This window comes from Hylaeus anthracinus, unplaced genomic scaffold (assembly GCF_026225885.1).
Source record: "Hylaeus anthracinus isolate JK02 unplaced genomic scaffold, UHH_iyHylAnth1.0_haploid 3, whole genome shotgun sequence".
Taxonomy (NCBI): domain Eukaryota; kingdom Metazoa; phylum Arthropoda; class Insecta; order Hymenoptera; family Colletidae; genus Hylaeus; species Hylaeus anthracinus.
This window is the reverse complement of record NW_026535284.1, coordinates 5560223-5583565: the sequence shown is the minus strand read 5'-3', so window position 1 is coordinate 5583565 and position 23343 is coordinate 5560223. Positions and strand designations below refer to the sequence as shown.

Here is a 23343-nt window from a genome sequence, read left to right as displayed (position 1 = left end):
GCGACAAAAGGTATGTATAAGAATAAGAACACTCGAATCAATCTATTCTGTCTATTTATCTGTTCTATCTATAACTATTCATAATTAAACATAATTAAACATTTATAATACATACAGTAACATTCGGTCTTCGATTAAACATTAATAACAATTACGGTTCAGAATAAGTATTCATTCGAGACATTAATCGTGAGAAATCTGTCAATATTAGCTTCCTCAATCTACAAAATTAAAACAAACATATTTTACCCTTTAAGTCAAATTATATTTTGAATATTTGTAAATACATTTATTTTTATTGATTGGACCAACTAAATATCAATTTATGGCAATAGTTAAATTAATTATTAACAATATTTGTTTAAATAATGACCGAGAATATGATTTTGCTGTAATATTAATGTTTCGCGAAATATTTCTTCGATGGATCCAACGAGCCATTGAATCAACAACCACACGCTTATTGTTTGCCCTTGCCCCACTCTTCGATAGCGAGCCACGAGTCGCGACCCTCGACCGATGCAGGTATACGAGGGGTGGGAGCTCATTCTTCGACGATCCTTCGGTCGGTATGGATCTCGCGATCTCGCGTCCGCATTTCGCATCCCTCCTATTTTTGCGTAGTGTAGTTTCCCTTAGTTATCGTAGCTTGGTATTGCTTGTGGGTACCTTAGTTTGGTTTGATTAGTTTTAAGGCATGTATCTACATAAGTTAGTTTTAAGGCATGCGTGTACGAGTGTCTGTCCTCTATCAAATAATTATTAATCATTTCTTCAATTCTTTTGTTTGTTCGTAAGTCCATATTGGACTCGCAACTTCGTTCTCCACTTCGGTCACTATTACTTCATGTCATAAGTGAAGTGACCAACTGTGTAACTGGACAGAAAGGTCGGTTGCCGTCCTCCTGGTGGATCTGTATTCGAGAGGAAGACAATCGGCTCCTCCGGATCAGTCCTCTACTTCCTGCATCACGTTTAGTGTAGTCCAAGGCTCCCGGCGCAGTGCAGTAAGTCCAAAGCGCAGTGAGACGGGTGCAAGTCGGGTCCTATAGTGGCTCCCAACGGGGTGCAGGGTGTGGAGGACTGGTTCGGAGGCGTCGATCGTCTTCCTCTCGAGTCAGATCCAACAAGAGGAAACGGGACTGACTCAGTAAGTCCAGTTTCATGGTCGCGTCGTGTCGCGATTTCCATTTATCTTCCATTTAGTTCAAATAATTATTTGGCAGAGTCAGACTTAAACTTTGGAAATCAAAGGGAGTTAGTTTTCTTTAATTTCCACGGTTTCGTACTTAGTATTAAGCTCGTCGACTCTACGTAGAGTATGCATCTATGTATGTACACTCTATGCAGGGGGAGATCAAAGGAACTTTGATTCCTTCTATCTCCGGGTCTCCAGTCGCAGCAACCTCCACGTGGTGAGACCTGGTAATCGGTATTATTCATGATGAACAGTCCTTCGTCATGAGTAATATCGAGCTAATGGCTGTGAAGTTGTAAAGTGTAAAATGGAAATTGTGAAGTGTGTAAAGTGTGTAAAGTGTAAAGCGTAAAGTGTAAAATGTGTATTCTTTACTTTATATCACATACATATATACGTATAATTAGAATAGTAATGTAATAGTAGTACAAAACATTGATTGATTTAAATTATTTCTTTATTCTTAAAACTTAAGTTTAACTGTCATGTTCCATGTAGCATTACATAGTTTACATGCAGATTACACATCGATGAGATATCGCGGTTTTAAACATGTATCAGACTTTGTATACGTATAGAAATTTGTATAAATAAATAAATACACTTAAATAAATAAATAGTTTTAACCCGTAGGATACGTTAGTATAAAATGAAAGCGCACATTGTTCGACTCTAAAGAAAAAGAAGAATTAGCACTGTTCTATGGACTCTTATTTAAGTCCTCAGATTTATACCAGAGCATTTATTCATTGCAATATGAATACTATCATAAAAAGATATTAAATACATTCAAAATTAATAAATCAAATATTATCACGGTTTAAACAAAGAATTGGACATTGTATGCTCGTAAATTTAAAAAGTCAATTAAAAATTGGCATGCAAAAGTATACATATGCATTTCTCATCTACTATGTATAAATTAATTCGCAAAACATAATAATGTCTACGTAAACTTCGCGCATCCAATTTCTTCAATTCGAATCTACCAAGAATCTATTTTGATTTAGAGAATAAAAAACATGTACTGTAACAGGAAACTATTTTGAATTAAAGAATCTGAATATGTTCATTTGTATAGTACTGTGGAGCGCATTCATTAAAACTAACTGTGACGACGATGAAAACTTAAGCTACTACTACTGCAGCAGGTGGCGGTCGCAGCATCGATCTCGTCGCCGATGATAATTTCTCTGAGACTAAGTGAGCAATGTGCGATGATCTCTTCCATACAAACTCACGTGTTCTGTCATGGTCGTCTGCGCTCTCCACTCGAACCTGTTCAAAAAGTATCCAAATTATTTTAAATACAATGATAAAATCTTTTTTGATGGTAAAGGCTGGGATAGTTTATGATTGCAAACCAATTATAAAATATAATTTACTTATATCATTAGGGGGATGTGATCCTTCTTTGGGAGGCATAGGCCCCCAATCATGTTCAATCTGATGAGGTATTCTAAAATTATGTTTCAAATAGTGGAGAGTTTGTATATGCTTACTGACAAAAGTTAACTCGTGACTCGTTACATTAATAAATTGGTTCTACTTTTTTCCTTTCAATTACACAGACATACTCCGTCAAGTTGAAAGTTAGTTGCAGCCGAGTCACAATTTGACGGACGACTTTTTCCAAATTTTCTAAAGCAAACAATGTTATGTTATCGAGTTCCAACAAAATACTTGTGTTACAAGCCAGCATGCACAATGAAAAATGTATTCATAGTGATTGTGTTGATTGTTAATTGTATTTAACTGGTAAAATTGCAATTTCATATGCTAATAACTACTTTGTTTCTTAACTTTTGTCAGTAAATGTATATTACAATGATGCACTACAGAACGTGAACAAGCTTCATGGTCAAAGATCAAACTCCCAAAGAAAGCTCATCATCCTTCCATCAAGTGAATGTGACGTTATCAAACTTTAAATGAGTATAACTTATAAACTAAATGTAATAAAGAATTGCACTGTCAAGTGCTTCTTGACGTTATTAATTTATTTTTGAACAGAGAATCATCTCGTCATCCTTCTTGATGCCTTCTATTATATAAGATTTAGCAAGTATATATAGTTGACGTACTTGTTTAGGTTGCAAGACTCGAATAGAGTTCAACGTAGCAGCACCACCATGAAGAACTCGGAGACTCAATTTCCCAGACATCTCAGCAGTGGTGGCTGTCGCACTTCTCAGTTCTTTCTTTGCAGACCTGCCGAATTCCTTTTCAACCTTCAGAATGAGAGGGCCCAATGTGAACCTCGTTTTAATCATGGTGTGATTGCTCATCATGTTTACTGACACATCTCCAGATCTCTGAAGGCTAGCAAGTCCGTAAAGGGTGGCTCGTGCTTTTGGTTTGTTCTTCCTTGTCTGCAAATTGAGCAGTATTCGAATCGCTAAGGTTTCACTTAACTCAAACTCAACAATTCTGATTTTAGGAGGGGAAACCACATTGGGAGTATTAAGCATTAAGTGTTTCTTGAGATATTTTTTTTATAGGAAAAAGTTTTCTTGATTTTTGAACTTAGAGAATATTTTAGGTATGTTTTAAATTATAAAAACTAAATGACCGATAGTTTTCAGAATAAGTATATATATATATATATATATATATATATATGTAATATCTTTAATCTGTGCGTTTTGAACGAGTATGATTTTATAAGAATAATTCTTCATAAGGTCATCTGAAGATGCGCAGGGGACTTCCCCAAGCGTCTGTAGGTAGGCCTGTCTGTAAGTGTAAATGTCTCATTGTTATAAAGAGAAGAGCTTGGCTCAGTTTATCATAGCGTTTAACTTAACAATCATTAGTTTTTACACTGAAAGAGTAGGGAAGCGCGGTACCCTATTTATTTCTGTCTACTAACCCATGCGCCGTAAAAATCAGGCTATCATTGGCTGTTGACTTAGCTTTGTATATTACAAATTTATAAAACGTACTCAACTGTCCTAACGCGCATTTATACAATTTATAATTATATAACACTATCAACGATAAAATATTATAAGGAAATAATTGCAAGCTGAACGAATTGAATTGATAAAGAGTTAACGCTGGGAAGGAGATATTCAAAATGCGCGTGAAACCATGTGCTGTACGCATGCGTTGGCTGTGAGATACTAGCGTTGCTTCCAACTCGCGCAGGCGCACTGTTATTTGCATCAGTAGAGTATCTAATACGATCATAAAATTCTCACCCTAAAGGATGATAGAAGTATCAAAAAATTAGGTCGTGGGTCCAGGTACCGTCTCCTATAGCTACAGTATTGCGCGTTCAACTTCTTTCGACGCGCATGCGCGAGTAGGAAGCAACACTGGCATCACAATTTCTTTTTCTTTTTAGCTGTGGTACGCCTTGAAGTCTGGCTCTACGTCTCTCCTGGTCTACCCATAATAACTTTTAATTGTCTATTGTCATCCCTAATTGCACAATGTACTATTGTTTCCTTGCAGAAATTCAACCAGAACAGATGATACGAACGTCTCGTACGGAGTAAGAGCACCATTTGCCTAAATAAACGATATGTACCTTATTTTTGTTAACCGTAGCTTGATTTTTTGTTTTGTTCTTTGTCCCAATGCGATTTTTATTTGTCTTTCTTGTGTTTGAACCAGACGTTCGCCGATTAGTGGGTTTTATCGCAGATCTCGTGGAAGATTTGCTCGCAACGTTGCTCGTGGAAACTGCGATTGTATCCTTCTCTAGATTAATCGAGGACGAAGTGATGTTTTTGATAGATTCCTTGACTTCCTGTAAAATGATTCGATTGATCAGTACAAACTATATTTAAAATCTCCATTAAAAGGTACCTATAGTATTACGTAATACTATATTAATACAACATTAATACTAGGTTAAAAATTAGAATATTTCGAATTAAGACTGAACTTTATTAAAATTAGCATGATTAATTTAATCTATAGAGCGATACCAAACACTGTATCAATTTATGATTCTTTTCTAATGCAAATCTAGGGAAACTGCAGTCTGCTTTCTTTCTTTGGAAAATTTTCAAAAGAGGAAACGAGACAAACATATCAGTAAACTTCAGATTTATTCGAACTCTAGGATTTTACCCATCACTGCCAAGAAAATAATCATGTGTCTAGAAACAAACATATTTTTACTAACAAATTGTACGCATAGTCTGAAGTTTCATTTAAATTTACTTATTACTAATGTATTTGTATTCGCACTATTGTTATACATTAAGTTCTTTTCAAAAAACTTAGATGATAGTAATTTTCTTTTTTATTAAATACCTGTGTGTTTTCAGGAAGTTTTTCTTTCGTTTTCTCTGCTTCGGCTACGAGTGTTCCCATGGTGCTTTTCTTCGATCCATTCTTGTTGGTCTTTTTCTTGGTTACATCCTTGCTTTTCAGCTTACTCGATTTCGTTTTCGAATTCGGATTAGTCAGTTTCACCGTCACGGGATCGTAGTTGCTGCGCAAAATTTTGTTAATCCTCCCAAGGATGGTGTCGACGAAACGATTGTACTTTGCTACGTAGATAGCTGAGACATCGTTACTTGGTATCGACTGCATACCACCTGAAATTTACATAGAACCTTGATTGTTGCTGACGAACCTCATCAAGGGGGAATTTCCATAGGGATATTATTAGATTGTGGATCTTTACGTATTTGTAGAAAATTTGAATGTGCAAGAAACTACGAAATACACGTAATATGCAAGAATAAAAAATATATAGTTATAAATATATAATTTAAAAAATACATATCGAAAGTAAAGTTCATATTATAATATTGTGCATAAGGATTCGCAGTCCAGATATTATAGTTAGAGTAGAGGAGCCAGAGTTCAAGGGGTACCACAATTAAAAAGAGAAAGAAAACCAGCGCATGCGTACAACCGTATGCCTGTGATGTCAGTGTTGCAATGGTCAAACCATACATGTTCGCCTTCAAACAGTGTAACTTTATTCTATAGATCTCTTTCATAAAACCATAAATAATAGAGATATTAAAGTGTTCCCATTCAAATGCTCCACCCTGTATGTATATGTATGTATATGTATGTATACATATCAACATTTTCTTGTAAATAGTTATCTAGAAACTTGCAGTTTCATTCTAAATCCGTGAAAGTCTTGTTCCCAAAATTATTTTCATTTTAAAATGTTGGTAATATTCTTGATTATAAAATATAGTAACGATTAACTTCATCACATAAAGTTACAAATAAATAGTAGGTCTACTTTAGGGAGGCATAGAATTAATTTCTACGCCTAACACAATGTCAAGTTCGCGCCTAGAGTTGAATTATGCGATGAATGACCTCGATGAATTAAGTTCCTAAGGAAGAGCGACAATGTTAACGGTACATCGGAATCCTTCGGTAGGAAGCCAACAAAACTGGTCTCCAATCTGGGTCACGACCTGCTTCCTACTCACCTACAGACCTATCTACCTGACTGTCGGGCTCAGGTATGCGCAACCTTCCTCGTGCCTACCTAAAAACTCTCCCTGGTCGTTCATCTTGTTTTAAGCCACTTTCTTCCACCTGATCGGAACCGATACGCGGAATGTGGACGTTAAAAATTGTAATAAAAGTTTCGCACGTCGCGATGTTTATCACTTCGACTATTAAAGGCGCACTAGAACACTTATTAACGATATTTTTATATTTTAACGGTCGCGTGGGTCAATCGAGACCCACGCCTCACGATTTCAATGTTTCCATAAAGATTCTCGAATAGTGGTTTATTCGTGAATTTATTACGAACAAACGGTTCAATGAAATCATTCGACATTTTGTACATGTTTGTATACGTGTCAGTCGAAAACATCGAGTTGACCTTGAAATGATTCGTGTAATGGCTCCTTTTGATTTACCAAAACCGTAAGTATTATCTGCTTTCTCTACTCACTGTGACCTTCAATGACCTTATGTAATAGGTCGTTGAGCTCGCTTTAAGATCCTCTATCATGATACAAAAACATAGAGATAGATTTAAAATAATGGAGGTGACCTTCAAATATCCGAGGTACCTCCACCTGCACAAAAAACTATTATCCCCATCGGATGGTCCTTTTCGTACTGTGTAATTTTATTTCAGCAAATATTTGTGAATATCTGTGAAACTTATACTTTCGAAGATATCTGAAGTACTAATTATTGCCCCACCCTGTATATTCAAATTTTTGAGAGTACCTTTATATGAAAAAAAAGTTTCAAGAACAAAAAATTAGAAAAAACCTTGGCTAGACTAGACTCTCCCCATGAAAAGAAGAGTTTCAAGCTTAAAATGAAAGATACAAAAAAGAAAAATAAGAAGGTGTGCTATATGGTGCTTGAATCGATGATTAACCAGTAAGTAATTTAACTAAATTCATTACTGCCTTAAATTTGTTTACAGTATTTACTTTTTCAATCGCGTTTTTCTCGAAATGACTTCTATTGAATTTCTGTACACTCTAGCTCAAACAGTTTTTAACCAATCGTTTAAAAAATTGACAGGTTGTTTCTTTATATGTATAATTACGCCCTATACGAACCTAAATTTGAAGTGATATCATTGTCTGAAGTATTTTTTTTTATTACCAAAACATGTTGTGAAAAATTATACTCTTTTGTTTTAACACCTAGAAATGCAATTTGCAATTGTTTAGGATGCAAGTTAAGCTCATATAGAAGAAAGGTATATCCTTAAAGTAAATTTGAAATCCTATTGCTTTCAGATGAAACTGCGGCCTTCAGAATGTACATAATCAGCTACGTCTGATGGTAATCTTCGTAGCAGCAAGTATCTTCCATATTTGTTTTAACACCTGGAAATGCAATTGGCAATTGTTTAGGGTGCAAGTTAAGCTTATATAGAAGAAAGGTGTATCCTTAAAGTAAATGTGAAATCCTATTGCTTTCAGATAAAACTGTGGCCTTCAGAATGTACATAATCAACTACGTTTGATGGTGATCTTTGTAGCAGCAAGTATTTTCCATATTTTCCGAGGATATACTTCGAAAAAATTACAATATTTATTGGAGTATATGTATAAAACATTCTTAAAGTTTTTTTTTTTTTTCAGAAAAAAGAACTCATAGATATCACTAAAAGAATGTCCTAAACTGCACGAGTCCTAAAACTGTATATCTATACAAAAATGTAATCCTAAGCTTATTTCCTCGTTGAATAATGTTAAAGGAAGTTATGTGGGCCATGGTCGAGGACGATTTCGTCCCGTGACTTTGGGTGTGGGTCAGGGTCACAGATGAGAGAACTGTTTGGTACCGTCACGCGCGATTATACTCCGCACTCCGGGTCAGTGGCCTCATTTTGTTTCGGACCGGCTGCTCGGTGAAAGGCGAGGAAAAATTCCAACCCGGTCACACCTTTATCGGATCTCGTCTTGGAGTAATGTAGAAAGTTAATTGGCCGACGCGACGTCTAATTAAGAGTTCCTCGACGCGCCTGTCTGCGCCGTTCGTTTACTCCGCGACGCATTCTTCGACTGTGCCATTCATACAAATATTAGAAGCCCAAATCAATTAGCTCCAATTTTAGAATTTTTTTTTTTCAATTTTAGCAATTGAATCCTTTTCAATTTTAGCGTCGAGGGACTCGATCCTGACTTCCTTTATTCGTAATAAATTTCCTTAATGATAGTTATCAACAATGTTAAAAGACAATGTTTGGTTGGCCATCAAATAAATGAACAGATTTTTTGCATTCATAGGAAATTTGAATGTGCAAGAAACTACAAAATGCGCGCAATACGCAGAAATATAATAAAAGAAAAAACATTAAAAGTAAAGCGAATATTGTAATATCTGCAGAAGATCTAAGTTTCGCATCAGTTAACGAAAGTATTTACGTATGTATTTAATTCATAATGTATCCCACAAATTAAGTCTGAAATTAACATCTAATTTTGTGGGTACTTTAATATCTGAGTACTTTAATACCCCACACCTGAGTCCAGTACTTTACGATATGCCTGTAACGTGGAGTAATTTCAATGTCAGTTACGTTTGTGGACTCGTATTCGATGCTCTACGTGACTTACATATTCCGTGTCGATTACTTTAACGTACGATTGTCCAGTTACTGCCAGATATGGCAAAACCATCTACCAAGCACGTGCATTGAAGTAACAAAAAGAAAAAGCAAGGAAATTGCAAGCAGAGGCTACTACTTCTACGAACGAGTGGCAAGACATGCGGGGATTCCCAGGTATAAATGAAAAAAACATTCTGCGAGGATTGTCGATCCTTTGGAACTATTTTACCTGCGGTTAACGTCGATGTTCGTACTTTTAATACGATTAATTGTAATCAATTTTCATTGCACGGGTGCACTGTTTGCGAATAAAAATTTAAAACTGAAGTTTTAAAAGTGAAAACCTAATTATATAACTGTAATTATTTATCTATGTGTAAGTGAGAAGTAAAAGTGGGATTATTGAAAGTTTTGTGGAAGATAATAAATTAATTTTCAAAAATGATATACAGGGTGTCCCAGAATTGGTGTAAGAACTGGAAATGGGGAGGAGGGGGGGGGGGGGGGGGTTGCGGAGACGTTTGTGAACCATAGTTTCCTTCGCAAAAATGTCGGATGGTGCTTCGTTTTTGAATTATTAACGAAAAACCACGGACCAATCACAGCGCTCGAGTAGCGCTCGAGCCAGGATTGGCGTAACCAGCTGAGCGCACGCTACTCGAGCACTGTGGTTGGTCGAAGCATCGTCCGACATTTTTGCAAAAGAAACTACAGGATGTCCTAAAAATGTTGTAACATCTTGAAAGGGGTGGTTCGAGAGGTAATTTGAAACAACTTTTTCCTCAGTGAAAATGTTGTACGAGACTTCGTTGAGGATATATTAACGGAAAACACTGACCAATCAGAGCGCGAGTATGCCGATGGAGCGCTCGCGGTAGCGTATGAGCGCGGCCGCCTATCGCGAAGCCTACGCTCAACCGGCATACTCGCGCTCTGATTGGTCGGGGTTTTCGCTTAATATCTCCATAACGAAGCTTCGGACAACATTTTCGCTAAGGAAAAAGTTGTTTCAAATCACTCCCTGAACCATCCTTTTCAAGGTATTACAACATTTTTGGGACACCCTGTATAGTTCAGAATCGTCTCAGCTACCCCCTTTCCCATTTCCGGTTCTTACACTAATTCTGGGACACCCTGTATAGAGAGATTACAAAGCCGTTATCTGACTGAGCGATGCGTTTCGAATGAGGAGAGTATTTCCATGATCCAATCGATCTTTTGGGTGTAAGAAAAATTATTTATAAAGTGGAGTGTTTGTTTATCGAGGGAAAGGAAAAGAGAGCTTATCCTCCGGATCACGCGTTGCCTCGAGTACCTGGACAAACACATGGAATCGGTTCGATGGTAGCGGAAATAAAAATCAAGACACAGTTGTTTTTTTTATAAAGCAATAAGTTATCTGTATTTTGCAATCCAGAACGGACAATGTCTCTGTACAAAAGCTTCTTTTTAAACAGAAATATTTTAATTCTCCACAATAAGCAATGCCAGCATTGGCCACCGAGGTCCAGATCAAAATACTTCTCTATCGTTGGAATTAACATGCGAAACCAACCGAGCAATACTCTCCAGTGAATAAATAAGAAGGTGTCGAGGCTCTACGTGTCTCGTAAAGGAAAGGATGGAAGCAAGGAAGTAAATCTCTGAAACGGAGGAATTATACTGGAAAGAACTAAAGTGGCCAGTCACGGCATTGCTTATTCTGCGAATTAATGATATTCTCCAATTTATATAGCTCTCTTTCATTCATTCAAACGTACAAACACACGGAATCTCTCTCTACTCCTCGTTCGTTCGATGATCAGTCGACAAATGGATGGAGAAAGGGTAGAATAAAAAATACGTGGCGCGAACTCACCAAGCCGAGGCGTTTACAGAGCCGTCTATTTCACATTGACAAAGTACCTTTTCGTTATTTTTTTCAACTTCGTGGCACATCTTCCACAGCGAAGTAGAATAACAAACGAAATCGTGGGTAGATGAACATGATTCGAATAGAAATAGGTATACAGCTGGAAAAGGTACTTTGAATTCTTCGTCTCGTTGCTTTTCTCCCATTATTTGCGTATTCAACGACGCTTACACAAGTTTCGAATCCTTTAGCTATGTATTAAGTCTCCACCCGGTGAACATTACAACGTATGTGTATATATACAAAGTTTGATAGCCAACAAATTTCACTTATTGTTGTTGTATTAAACTTCCCTAGACGTATTCCCTAGACGGGAATCCCCTTTAACAGTTACACTAGGTGCAACTGAGACTCGTGTAAACTTCATCGGAACAAAGAAGAGCGCGTAGTGAAAGCTACAAGGAGAGCAATTATACCACGGACATAGGAATATAGGGACCGGGCATACCAGAACCCGGCGTGAAGCCATGTCCGCCATATTACGTTGCCATTGCGAATTCATGAGACTGTTAGACATCTGTATAGAGTCTATAGTCTATGACTAAACGCGCATCCCCCATTTTCTGGTTTCTGACAAGAACCTCATTCATTTATCGTTAGAAGCAGTTTCCAGAATAATCCAGAGTAATCGCAAGCGAAAGTTATTGCATCCGTGAAAAATTCGACATATGTACACTAAACTTGTTCATTTCAAAAACCAAGAAACTGTATTTATAATAAATATGGTTTTATATTCATTCTCATACCTAATATACTCTTAAAATTTCATTCTCATGTTCCAGCAATTGATATAAGTGGATTCCTTTTTTTATTTAAACAATCACACTTACATGTAAAGTAGTTGCTTAGTTACTCGAACAGTTTTTCAAAAGAAAGTCATAGATACATTGTACTATTGGTAGATTACAAAAAGTAATTCATTTTTATTTAAACAATCGCACTTACATGTCAAGTAGTTGCTTAGTTACTCGAACAGTTTTTCAAAAGAAAGTCATAGATACATTGTACTATTGGTAGATTACAAAAAGTAATTCATTTTTATTTAAACAATCACACTTACATGTCAAGTAGTTGCTTAGTTACTCGACCAGTTTTTCAAGAGAAAGTCATAGATACATTGTACCATTGATAGATTACAAAAAGCAACAAACTATAACAAAAAATTAGATATTCAAAGTGTTGAAGTTCTAAAAATTCATTTTCAAACATATGACCATGTTTTCAATTATAGTCCTGTTTAAACTTCCCGCTGTAAATTGGCAACGTAAGATAGCCGACGGGCCTCCTTTGCCGGCCTATGGCCGGTCCTTATAATCCTATGTCCGTGGATTATACTAATCCACCATGCTGTTCGACGTGCCATGAATGACTCTCGATAGAAACGTCATTGTCAATAAATAAAATAAATAATACTACTACTGCTATCGCTACTAAGCGTCTCAAGAGGACACAGATTAAACTAAAATCATGATTGTTAAAGTAAGAAAAAAATCTTTGCAAGCCGATCATACTCGTCTATGATCTATCATGATCTCCTCGAATATCGACGCTTTTACTTAATTCGTTCCTATTAGGATTTGAGCAACGAAAAGATGGGTAAGAATAATTTTACAACAGATTTCTTGAAAGAAAAACAGAGTGCGTTCTACTGCGCAGTCGTAGGGAGGTTAGCTTTTTGCGATAATCGTCCCTTGGCAGGTACAGTACGCCCGGCAGAAGAATGCATCTGACAAATGGCGCTGTCAAATGAAATACCTAATTACGCGCGCAATTCAATTTGAAAAGCATCCTGAAGCGAGTCTACATGTAAGATGTTGCCATGTTTGTATGCTGAAGTCCGTGTCATTATTTTGGCAAATAGATATTAATTCTTCAAAAATTCGACTCGACAAAGACTAGATAAACTAATATAGTATTAAACAAAGTTATAGTATCGAATTAATAGCATCGATGGTATCGAAAAAATTACTGAAGCTTCGTCGAAGTAAGCTTATTACGTTAAACGAACGTTTGCAAAACAAAATAGAAAAGTTTTTCAAAATTTTTCAAAAATTCGGCTCGATAAAGACTAGATAAACTAATATAGTATTAAACAAAGTTATAGTATCGAATTAATAGCATCGATGGTATCGAAAAAATTACTGAAGCTTCATCGGAGAATGCTTATTACGGTAAACGAACGTTTGCAAAACAAAGTAAAAAAATTTTTTCCCAACAAATTTTCAAATATATGTCTATTTTGAATTCTCCTAGGTAGGCATATCCCTTTAAACTTCAACTTTAAATTTCAATTTACCAATCTTTCTAAACGGACTAACCTCTCTTCTGATCGATCGCAGAGAACAGTGTCGAGCGAGGCTTGACAGTATATACCAAAATCAGAAACTTCGAATCGCAAAGGGTTAACCCTCTGCACTCCTAAGAGGCGTTCTACTTATAAATAATAAAATAAATACATTATTCGACGAATAGAAATTTATAATTTGATCAAAGACTCGCGTAATCTAAGATACTTTCATAATTTTTTCGTAAGTAAGAAATCTACGAAAAAAATCCTTTGAAGTAGACTACCGACGCTTCGAGTGCAAAGGATTGAAATTGAGCACCTAATCAGGAATCTTAACACTTTACCAACGGATTGCATATTAACCATTTTAACCCGACTTTTTTTTGTTTTTATTCTGTTCGTTTCTCTTTTATAAATGAATTGTACTAAACTAGGGGAGAGTATGTATCAAAGGTTGTTGCCAAATAAGAAGAGAAAATTTGCCTCCGTGATTTAAATTTTGTTCGCGATAAGTGCACTTATCTTATACTTTCATGAATAAGGTTGTAAATCTCACTTGTAATTTGGCGAAAGGCAATCGGACATATTTACTGGGACCAGTGACGGGCAAAACCCTAGGCTTCGAATAAATCTGAAGTGTGTCGATATGTTTATCTCGTTTCCTCTTTTGAACATTTGCCAAAGAAGGAAACGAAACAAACGCATCGGCAAACTTCAGATTTATTCGAAGCCTAGGGTTTTCTCCAGTCTGGGACATACATATATATTCCACTAGGGTCGAAAGGATTAACACGTTGACCACCATACATGGGTAACAGGACTTTTCACTAGGAATTTAAAAAACCGAAGATGAAATTTCTGAAGATGAGGTGTTACAGAAAATGAATCCGGATTAGATTTCCGAATTCTGATGAGGTTGTAACAACAAATACAAATCTTGAATTATGTAGTTTCCAATAATTTTAAGTTTTAACAAAATTTTAACCTCAAACAAATGTTCACAACAGTTAGCGTGGCAGTCAACGTGTTAATAGGTTTTTTGCTACGATGACTTTCGCTATCTGTTATTCAGATATCAGATGACGTTTAACGAATTATGAATCATAATATTAGGTTGTCCCGAAAGTTTCTTTCGCGAGTTGCACTCAATTATTTTCTGTGGTCGTGTTTCTATAAATAGACAATCTAATTTCATAGATATTCATGTTGTCACTGTAATGGAGCAAAATGAATCGTGCACAATTTAGTAATGTAACATAAAATATTGTGCATGTATTACTTATTAATAAAGCGAAAGAAACTTTTGGGACAACCTAATATAAATATCAATGAAGAGAGGACTCTAATAGATAAAATAAAGATTGAATAATAGTAATCTTTGCCAAAATAACGCGCATTATTGAATTTTTCTCAGGACAACCAATGCTCTGTTACAAATTCTAATAAAAAAACAATTTTAATAAATAAAATAAAGACTGAATAACGGTAACCCGTTGGTAAAGTGTTGCTACGCGCCTCGCCACTCGTCCTCTCTATTTAACAAGCTTCGAGGAAGGTGACACACCACGTGCGCGGGACTTTCCCGCGTGTTTGCGCCCTCTACCGTGTTTCTTGCTCTTTCCCTTGAACTCACGTGCTTGTCTGGCGCCAGCGATGTCGGCGATGCTGTCCACATCATCGTCGTCCTCGTCGTCGTCGTCGTCGTCATCGTCGTCATCGTCGTCGTCGTCGTCTTCGGTGTAGACGAGGTCGACGTCGTCCTCGTCGTCGTCGTCGTCGTCGTCATCCTCGTCGTCCGCGTCCGCCTCGTTGGTGGAAACGGCGGGAACGTGAACAGGACTCGCGGCGGATTCCGCTGTTTCCAGGGCGGTTTCTTGGGCAGTGGCGGCGACTGCTTGGTCCTCGGACAAGGTGTTACCTTCGTCTTCCTCGGGACCAGTCGCTTCGTCCTCCAGAGCTGTAGTTTCCGCGGCTGACTCAGCGGCCGCGGCTAATTCGGCTTCCTGGGCCGCGTTCAGATCAGCCTCGACCGCAGCTGGAATGGCGGGGGCTAGGGGTTGCGCCGCCACTGGAACTGGCGGCGCCGCGGGGCCCGCTTCGTCCTCCTCGTCGTCGTCGTCGTCCTCTCCTGCAATTTTTTGTTTATTATTCTTAAGGATTGAAAGTACCAGCGGGTCCTTAGAGACTGTCTATGTTTAATTATAGTTTGATTTAATATTACAAGTTAAGGATTGATGCAAAATAATGTACTTAAATGTGGGATGGAAATGTGATATAAAACTGCGTGTGTCTAAATTTGGTGATTTGTAACAAGCGAGACTGGAATGGGTACAATAATCAATATAAAACAGATTGTTTGTTCGTTTGTTGAGTTTATAGTGCTAGCTTGGGGAGCTACTGACTATTCGTTCCCCTTGTTTGCTATTGCACTCTCTTATTCGTTATATTTTGGCCCTTAGGCTTTTTCCATATTTTATATTTTAACCACCCCTAACCCAATCATGAAAAACTGAGGCGGACTGTTATAAAACAGATTACTTTCCCTTATAAAATAAACAAACAACAAATAAACGCCTGAACGGCATTATATATTATATGTTTCATGTCATTGATATTCCAATATCTTAATATATTTTATTTTATTGGGAAATAGCAGTAACATTAAAATTAAATTAAAGTACTTCATATCACTATTATTTCAATATATTTCATGCTATTTGTATTTCAGTATGTTTCTATGCATTTTGTCTTACTGATATTTTAATACTTCATATTACTATTATTTTCATATTACTATTATTACTTTCCCTTATAAAATAAACAAACAAACATTAAACGCCCGAAGAGCATCGTACATTACATGTTTCATGTCATTGATATTCCAATATCTCAATGTATTTTATTTTACTGGGAAATACCAGTGAAATTAAATAAAGGAATGAAGTAAAATTAAAATTAAATTCAAATTAAATTAAAATACTTCGTATCACTATTATTTCAATATATACATGCATATGCAATATATGCAATATTTGGAGAGATGCTATCGGTACTTCAGTATGTTTCTGTGCACTTTATCTTTCTGATATTTTAATACTTCATATTACTATTATTTCAATGTATGTCATCTCACTGATACTTCAGTATACCCCAATATTTTATATCATCGATATTCCGATATACAGGGCGAGAGGCATTTAAAGCAGGCCACCTGAATAATTCGCTTATTTTTAGCGATAGAAAAAAGAGTGTCGAACAAGAGTTGTTTGATTTCGAGGAAAATATAACGTGGTGCCAATAACTTTTTTATCGGTGAAAGCATAAAGGAGATATGAAGGTCGAGTCTGTTTTTTTAAATAGAATGATGTAGTTTTCTATACACGTTCTGGTAGAGCGTTTCAAGACGAATACAATGACCTATAGAAGTATATAATATAGAAATATATAAGAATGTATAGAAATTTTCCAAATGAATGATGGAGAAGTGCGAGTAACAGAGGTAAAATTCAGATAATAGAGAATTTAGATAAGGAGGTTTCGATAATCGATGTTCTACTGCATCTCGAACTTGTCTTATAAGAGACCAGGGAAATTTGCGAAACAGCCTTCGCCGTTATACACACATCGTGTCTGGAGTTAGCGACAGCCCGAACGGAAGCTCCTGGTGCGATCACGTATCCGTAACGGTACAGGGTACTCCAAACTGGCCCGAATTAACATAAATCGACAGCGATCCCAGTTCGAGAAGAATTTCTACGCGCTACTTTTTTCACATTGACCGACATTCCGAAGTATTGACTGTAGCCACGAGCATTCTTTCACTCTCGCGTCGATTAAGAATTCCAGAGGAATCGCTGCGGTATTTTTTTTTTTTTTAACCGTTCGTCCATTCATTATTCAGAATATCATTTCGGGATCGAGAAGTGCTTTACTTGTAAATCGGTACATCGACTGACGGACTGATACGTGTAAAAATGAGACTCGTCAATGATGTTGAAATTTTGTAACGGTTTGAGAATGTGTAACATCGCATTGTTGGGTTTAATTGAGACTTCGGGGTTTGAGTCGTAGGCCTTTGGACGAAATAGTCCATAACTCGAGGGATCACTCATGTACCAATACGTCATATTATATTTCAATATATTTCATTTCAGTGATATTTACATATTTCATATCATTATTATTTCAATATACTTCATCTTTTTGTTACTTCAACATACTTCTTTTTTTCATATCATTAATACTTTAGTATATCTCAAAAGATTTCATATTATTGATATTTCAGTATACTTCGATATTTCAAATCATTCAGAATACTTCAGTATACTTCAATGTATTATACCATGGATGTTTTAATTAATATATTTCATCTCACTGATATTTCAGTATACTTCAATAGCTAATATCACTGATATTTCATTATACTTCAATATATCATTTCATTGTTATTTCAGTATATTTCAATCTATTTCATATCACTCATATTTCAATCTATTTCATATCACTCATATTTCAATATATTTCATATCATTCATATTTTTATATATTCCATTTCAGTGATATTCACATATTTCATATCATTATTATTTCAATATATTTCATCTTTTTGTTACTTTAACATGCATCTTCTCTTTATATCATTGATATTTCAATATTTTAATATGTCATTTCATTGTTATTTCAGTATATTTCAATCTATTTCATATCATTCATATTTTTATATATTCCATTTCAGTGATATTCACATATTTCATATCATTACTATTTCAATATATTTCATCTTTTTGTTACTTCAACATGCATCTTCTCTTTATATCATTGATATTTCAATATCAGATAATTCAGCACATTACCCAAAGAATATCCCTTACAATAATCCTATCTGATTTCCTCATTTGCAGAATTGTTTAAAATTCATATTAATCGAGAAATTGCCTTCCAAAGTACATCGCAAATAAAATTACAGAAAGTAACAGACAATCATTAGAAACAAAGTAAGAATGAAATATGGTAGGCAGAGGAGAATATTTGCACGAAATGTAACGTTTAAAAAATTCGTAACATCGTCCAAAAATACGGGAAAAATTATCTTTCTAAAGCACTCCGATTTATTTAACAAGTTTTAACTCAAGATTTAACGAGTTAATTTAAGTCGCTAATAAACATTAGCAATTGATGAGACTCTAAATTTGCATTTAAAAAATCAAAAAAAAATTGAAAGAAAATTCAATTATACAATTTGTTCTATGTACCAAGGGAATTAAAAAATAAATCAAATTTCAACATATTTACCTAATATGTCTTCGATGAAGCGTTCCAAATAGTCGGAATCGTCGTCGTCGTCGTCGTCGTCGTCATCGTCGTCGTCATCGTCGTCGTCGTCGTCGTCCCCCGTGATATCGAGATCGATGTCGTCATCGTCGTCGTCGTCATCGTCCTCGTCTTCACTAACCGCAGGTGGTTGAACCGCTTGTCTCTCCGCCGCAACGACGTTCTGGTTCGACGACTTCTCCTCGGAGACCTTCGACACTGGGGACGCGAGTGATCCAATCGCCAGGCAGCAGAACGCTGCCAACACTATGGCTAGCTTCATGGTTATCCTAAACGAACAAAAACAAAAAATGATCCTTTAGTGTCCGATTTTGTTATAACTTGGTTAGGGTAGCTGGATTTCGTGGATTTATTTAACGAAAGATTTTAACTAAACTTTCCTCGATTGTTCTTTGTTAAGTATGGATCACACGAGCCTATCTCGATTTGAATTGACCACGTCAATTTTATGAAAAATGATATCAAGGTTTTGTAATTTTAACACAGACCCTTGTGGAACATAAATGTTTTCACGTGAATTTTATCAATTTATTTCAAAATGTAATTTAGGAAGTTGCTGAAAATTTGACATGTTATAGAGGTCGAAATTATAAGCTATTAAAACAAAAAAGAGTAACAATTATTGACTTCGCCAGTTTTATGAAAAACAATATGAAGATTTTGTAATTTTAACACAGCTTCATATGGACCATACAGACTTTGACGCGAATGTTTCCAATTTAAATCAAAATGCAATTTAGAAAGTTGTTGAAAATGAGATATGTTATAAAAACCGAAACTGTAAACCACTTAAAAAAAAATAACTATTATTGACCGTGGCGTTAGTGAGATATAATTAATTAAGATCTGGAAGCGTAGAGAAGTTGCGCGGTAACAATCAACGTTATTGCAACAATCATTTCTAGAGTATTACGAATGTATGTGTAAGTATACATATTCATTGACTATTGACTTGTGTGAGAACAGTAAAAGTGTGATTTTGTAATGTTTTCATTGGAAACTTTAAAATTATAATAAAAAGAATTATTATAATAATTAAATTATTATAATTATTATATTATTATAATTTTATAATTGAAAACTTTTCAATTATATTTTTGAATGTGACTTGAAACAACTACCTTAAGGAGAGAAGCCTACCTAGGACGATTCGAAAGAAGGTGAATATTTGACCATTTTTTTGGGACAAACGAAAAATTTTCTGGTAATGATGAGTTTTATGGTATTGGAAAGACGGTTTTTTAGTGCATGAGTCGCAATTTTTGTATTTAAATATTCCTTAAATTTATAAAGTTACACACAAGTTACACACGAGTTATTTCTCCGGGGTGACTACTTTATCTCAGAACTGAATTATCTGATATTCAAACTACAAGTATTTTTGAATACATAGTACTATACATACTAAAATAATCTAGGTGCTCTCGAGAGCTTTCCTTATTTTTCGGTCAAACTTTTTTTGTACAAACAAAATGGGCATCTTTTCAAAAATTCACATCACTGTTATTTCAATATATTTCATCCCTCTGATGCTTCAGTATACTTCAATATTTTATATCATTGATATTTCAATATTTTAATGCGCCAGATTATTGATATTTCAATATATTTCATATCATTGATATTTCTTTGTACTTCAATGTTTTATATTATTGATATTTCAATATATTTCATATCATTCATATTTCTTTATGCTTCAATATTTTATATTATTTATATTTTAATATATTTCAATATATTCCATACCATTAATATTTCTGTATACTTCAATATTTTATATTATTTATATTTTAATATATTTCAATATATTCCATACCATTAATATTTCTGTATACTTCAATATTTTATATTATTGATATTTCAATATATTTCATATCATTCATATTACTTTATGCTTCAATATTTTATATTATTGATATTTCAATATATTTCAATATATTTCATATCGTTAATATTTCTGTATAATTCGATATTTTATATTATTGATATTTTAATATAATTCAATACATTTTATATCACTGCTATTTCAGTATATTTCAATACATTTCACATCGTTGGTATTTTAATCTAAATATATAAGAATAAAGGCCTGACCGATTACAATCAACGTGCAGGCTAAACCCTTGAATCTAGAAAGTTGACATTTTGCACAGAGGTTTCCTTTATGATGTATAAGGAATAAGAAATGATATTGTGATGCTCAACCCCTAAGGGGGTGAAAAGGGGTTGCAACGTTTGTACGAGGAATGTTTTATTAGTGGTCGGATTTGCTTGAAACTTGATCTTAATGGTCTTTAATACAATTAATCAAACACATATGTCGGCATTTTAAAAAATTCAACCCCTGATGGTGTGAAAAGAGCCTCTAAAGTTTGTATCAACGCCCAAGCTAAACCCTTGACCCTAGTATTTTATATTACTGTTATTTCTATTCCTCGTGTCACTATTATTTCAATAGAGCTAAAAATATTTTTAGCTCAAAAAATCGTATATTTAAATTTGAATTATTGGTTCACATCATTTTTTCAGAAGACATTTTAATACTTCAATCAATTTAAACACTTTGTACACATTTAATGTTTCACTATACAAACTATAACAATTGAAATATGCAATTGAGGTGGATAAGAGTTACTCGAACAATTTTTAAAGGAAAAGGATAAAAAAATAGAGGTTGCAAACATAGAATAAGAAGAGAAAAGCATTTAATGTACCACACGATGTTAATTGAAATTTTAAGAATGCTTGGTAAGATAGAAGAGTCGAGAGTAATTCCTCTAGGACCAAGCAGAAGTTTCTGTTTGACATGCGACGAGGAACATCATCAGGATTCCCATGGCGTTTGCAGTCTCACACGCGTGTTAAAACATCCTGTGTGGTTAACGGTAGGCAAATAAACGTTATTTTCCATGGAAGAGTGTTTGACACACTCGGTTCACCTTGGGAAACGAACTCTGCGTGACGATATGCGAGGAGTCTGGCAATGTCTGCAGAACTGACGCAGTGCTTTCAGAAAATATCAAGCAAGATATTACGACAGCCACTATAGCAATTTCTTTTTGTATTTTAGTATCATCAATGGCGGCAATGACTAACGTATGGAAGTATGGATCTCTGATAGATCTTTTGAAGCAAAAAAACAGAACGCACGAATCCTTGAATTACTACAGAATTCTGGAGATAAATTTTCATCGATGGCGCTTCCTGTTTTCAATTGTTTTCGTACGATTTTCCATTTGAAATAAATGGAAAGAATTCGTTGAACTTTAAATAAAAATAATTACAACATGGAAAAAAAGATTGATAATTTATTTTCATAAAATATCCGTCATAATATTGAGCAGTAATTATATTTTAAATTCAAAATCGATATTTCATGTGGTTTTTGTGAAACGCTAATTTTTAAAAATTTCGAATCTGTTAAAATAGAACGCAAATCGTCGAATAACTGTAAAAAGATCGATTTTACGAAAAATTTATATAGAACAATTTTTGTAGATATTTTTGTAGAATTTTTTTCGTATTTTAGTATCATCAGTAACTAACGTATGAAACTATGGATTTCTGATAGATCGTTTGAAGCAAAAAAGAAATAGGCACGAATCCTTGAATTACCACAGAAGTCTGGAGATTAATTTTCATCGATGGCGCTTCCTGTTTTCAATTGTTTTCGTCGAAAAGAAGTAGATTTTATGAATGAATCTCCTTTATTCATGAGTGACATGTTTATTAATATTAAAGCTACTGATGTTCATTTGTCGATGTACTTTTATCGAGATAGATCAAATGAGTAATCTTAAAGACATCTTTTTTAATATAACATATCACAGAATGTATTCAATTGTTTCTTTCGTATCAAAATTTATTAATGTTCAAGGTAAATGTTTAGTGGATTTATTTAACGTAGGATTTTAACGAAACTTCACTTGATTGTTTTTTGATTGAATATAAATCATATGAGCCTATTTTGATTTAAATCGACCACCGCCAATTTTATGAAAAACGATATCAAAATATTTAATTTTAACACAGACCCTTAAATGGAAAATTCAAGTTTTGACCATGAATTTTTTAAATTTAAATTATAATACAATTTAGGAAGTTTACTAGAAATTTAATATGTTATAACAACTGAAATTATAAACCATTTAAAGAAATAAAAGAAAAATTATTGACGTTTTGTTATGTTAAATTAGTAAACTTTCTAAATTCTCAACGTTATTTCCGTTACAATAAATCTATATAAATACAAGTTTCAACCTGATGGACGTTGCAATTTAACTACATAAATAAAATTCAGTAGCTAACAAATTTTATTTATTGTTGCCCTTCTAACAGATTTCAAATGTTCTTGATAATTATTGGATGAAGAAATTAATTCTCATCCTTCACATTTAATTATTGATGCCTTTAATTTGAATAAAAATATTTATTTGACATTTTGTTACGTTTAATTAGCAGCTTTCTACATTCTCAACCTTTTCTGCATTACGATAAATCTATATAAAAGTCATACAGTACATACAAGTCTCAACTTCACGAACATTGCAATTTAACTATATAAATAAAATTCAATGGTTAAGAAATTT

General features: G+C 34.6%; 1 protein-coding gene and 1 long non-coding RNA gene across 2 annotated transcripts; one reads left to right on the top strand and one right to left on the bottom strand.

Moving 5' to 3' along the window:
* Nucleotides 1-1392: 1392 nt before the first annotated feature.
* LOC128893727 (germ cell nuclear acidic protein-like) lies at nt 1393-19129 on the bottom strand. Its single transcript, XM_054154917.1, has 7 exons — nt 18716-19129; nt 15057-15551; nt 5468-5754; nt 4667-4955; nt 4325-4377; nt 3283-3678; nt 1393-2476 (listed from the first exon to the last, which is right to left on the bottom strand). The coding sequence occupies exons 1-7, from the start codon at nt 19014-19016 to the stop codon at nt 2327-2329; spliced, it is 1971 nt and encodes a 656-aa protein (XP_054010892.1). The 5' UTR covers nt 19017-19129; the 3' UTR covers nt 1393-2326.
* On the top strand, nt 5761-9462 carry LOC128893674 (uncharacterized). The gene is made up of 3 exons (XR_008461395.1): nt 5761-7970; nt 8092-8156; nt 8254-9462. It is a non-coding gene; the product is annotated as an uncharacterized LOC128893674 (long non-coding RNA).
* Nucleotides 19130-23343: the final 4214 nt, after the last annotated feature.

Coding starts and splice junctions, on each gene's coding strand:
- LOC128893727 (XM_054154917.1), bottom strand. CDS start 19,016: ATGAAGCTAGCCATAGTGTTGGCAGCGTTCTGCTGCCTGGCGATTGGA. Junction 15,552..18,715: donor CTTCATCGAAGACATATTAG/GTAAATATGTTG, acceptor AAAAAATTGCAG/GAGAGGACGACGACGACGAC. Junction 2,477..3,282: donor GAGTCTTGCAACCTAAACAA/GTACGTCAACTA, acceptor CTTTTTGAACAG/GTTCGAGTGGAGAGCGCAGA.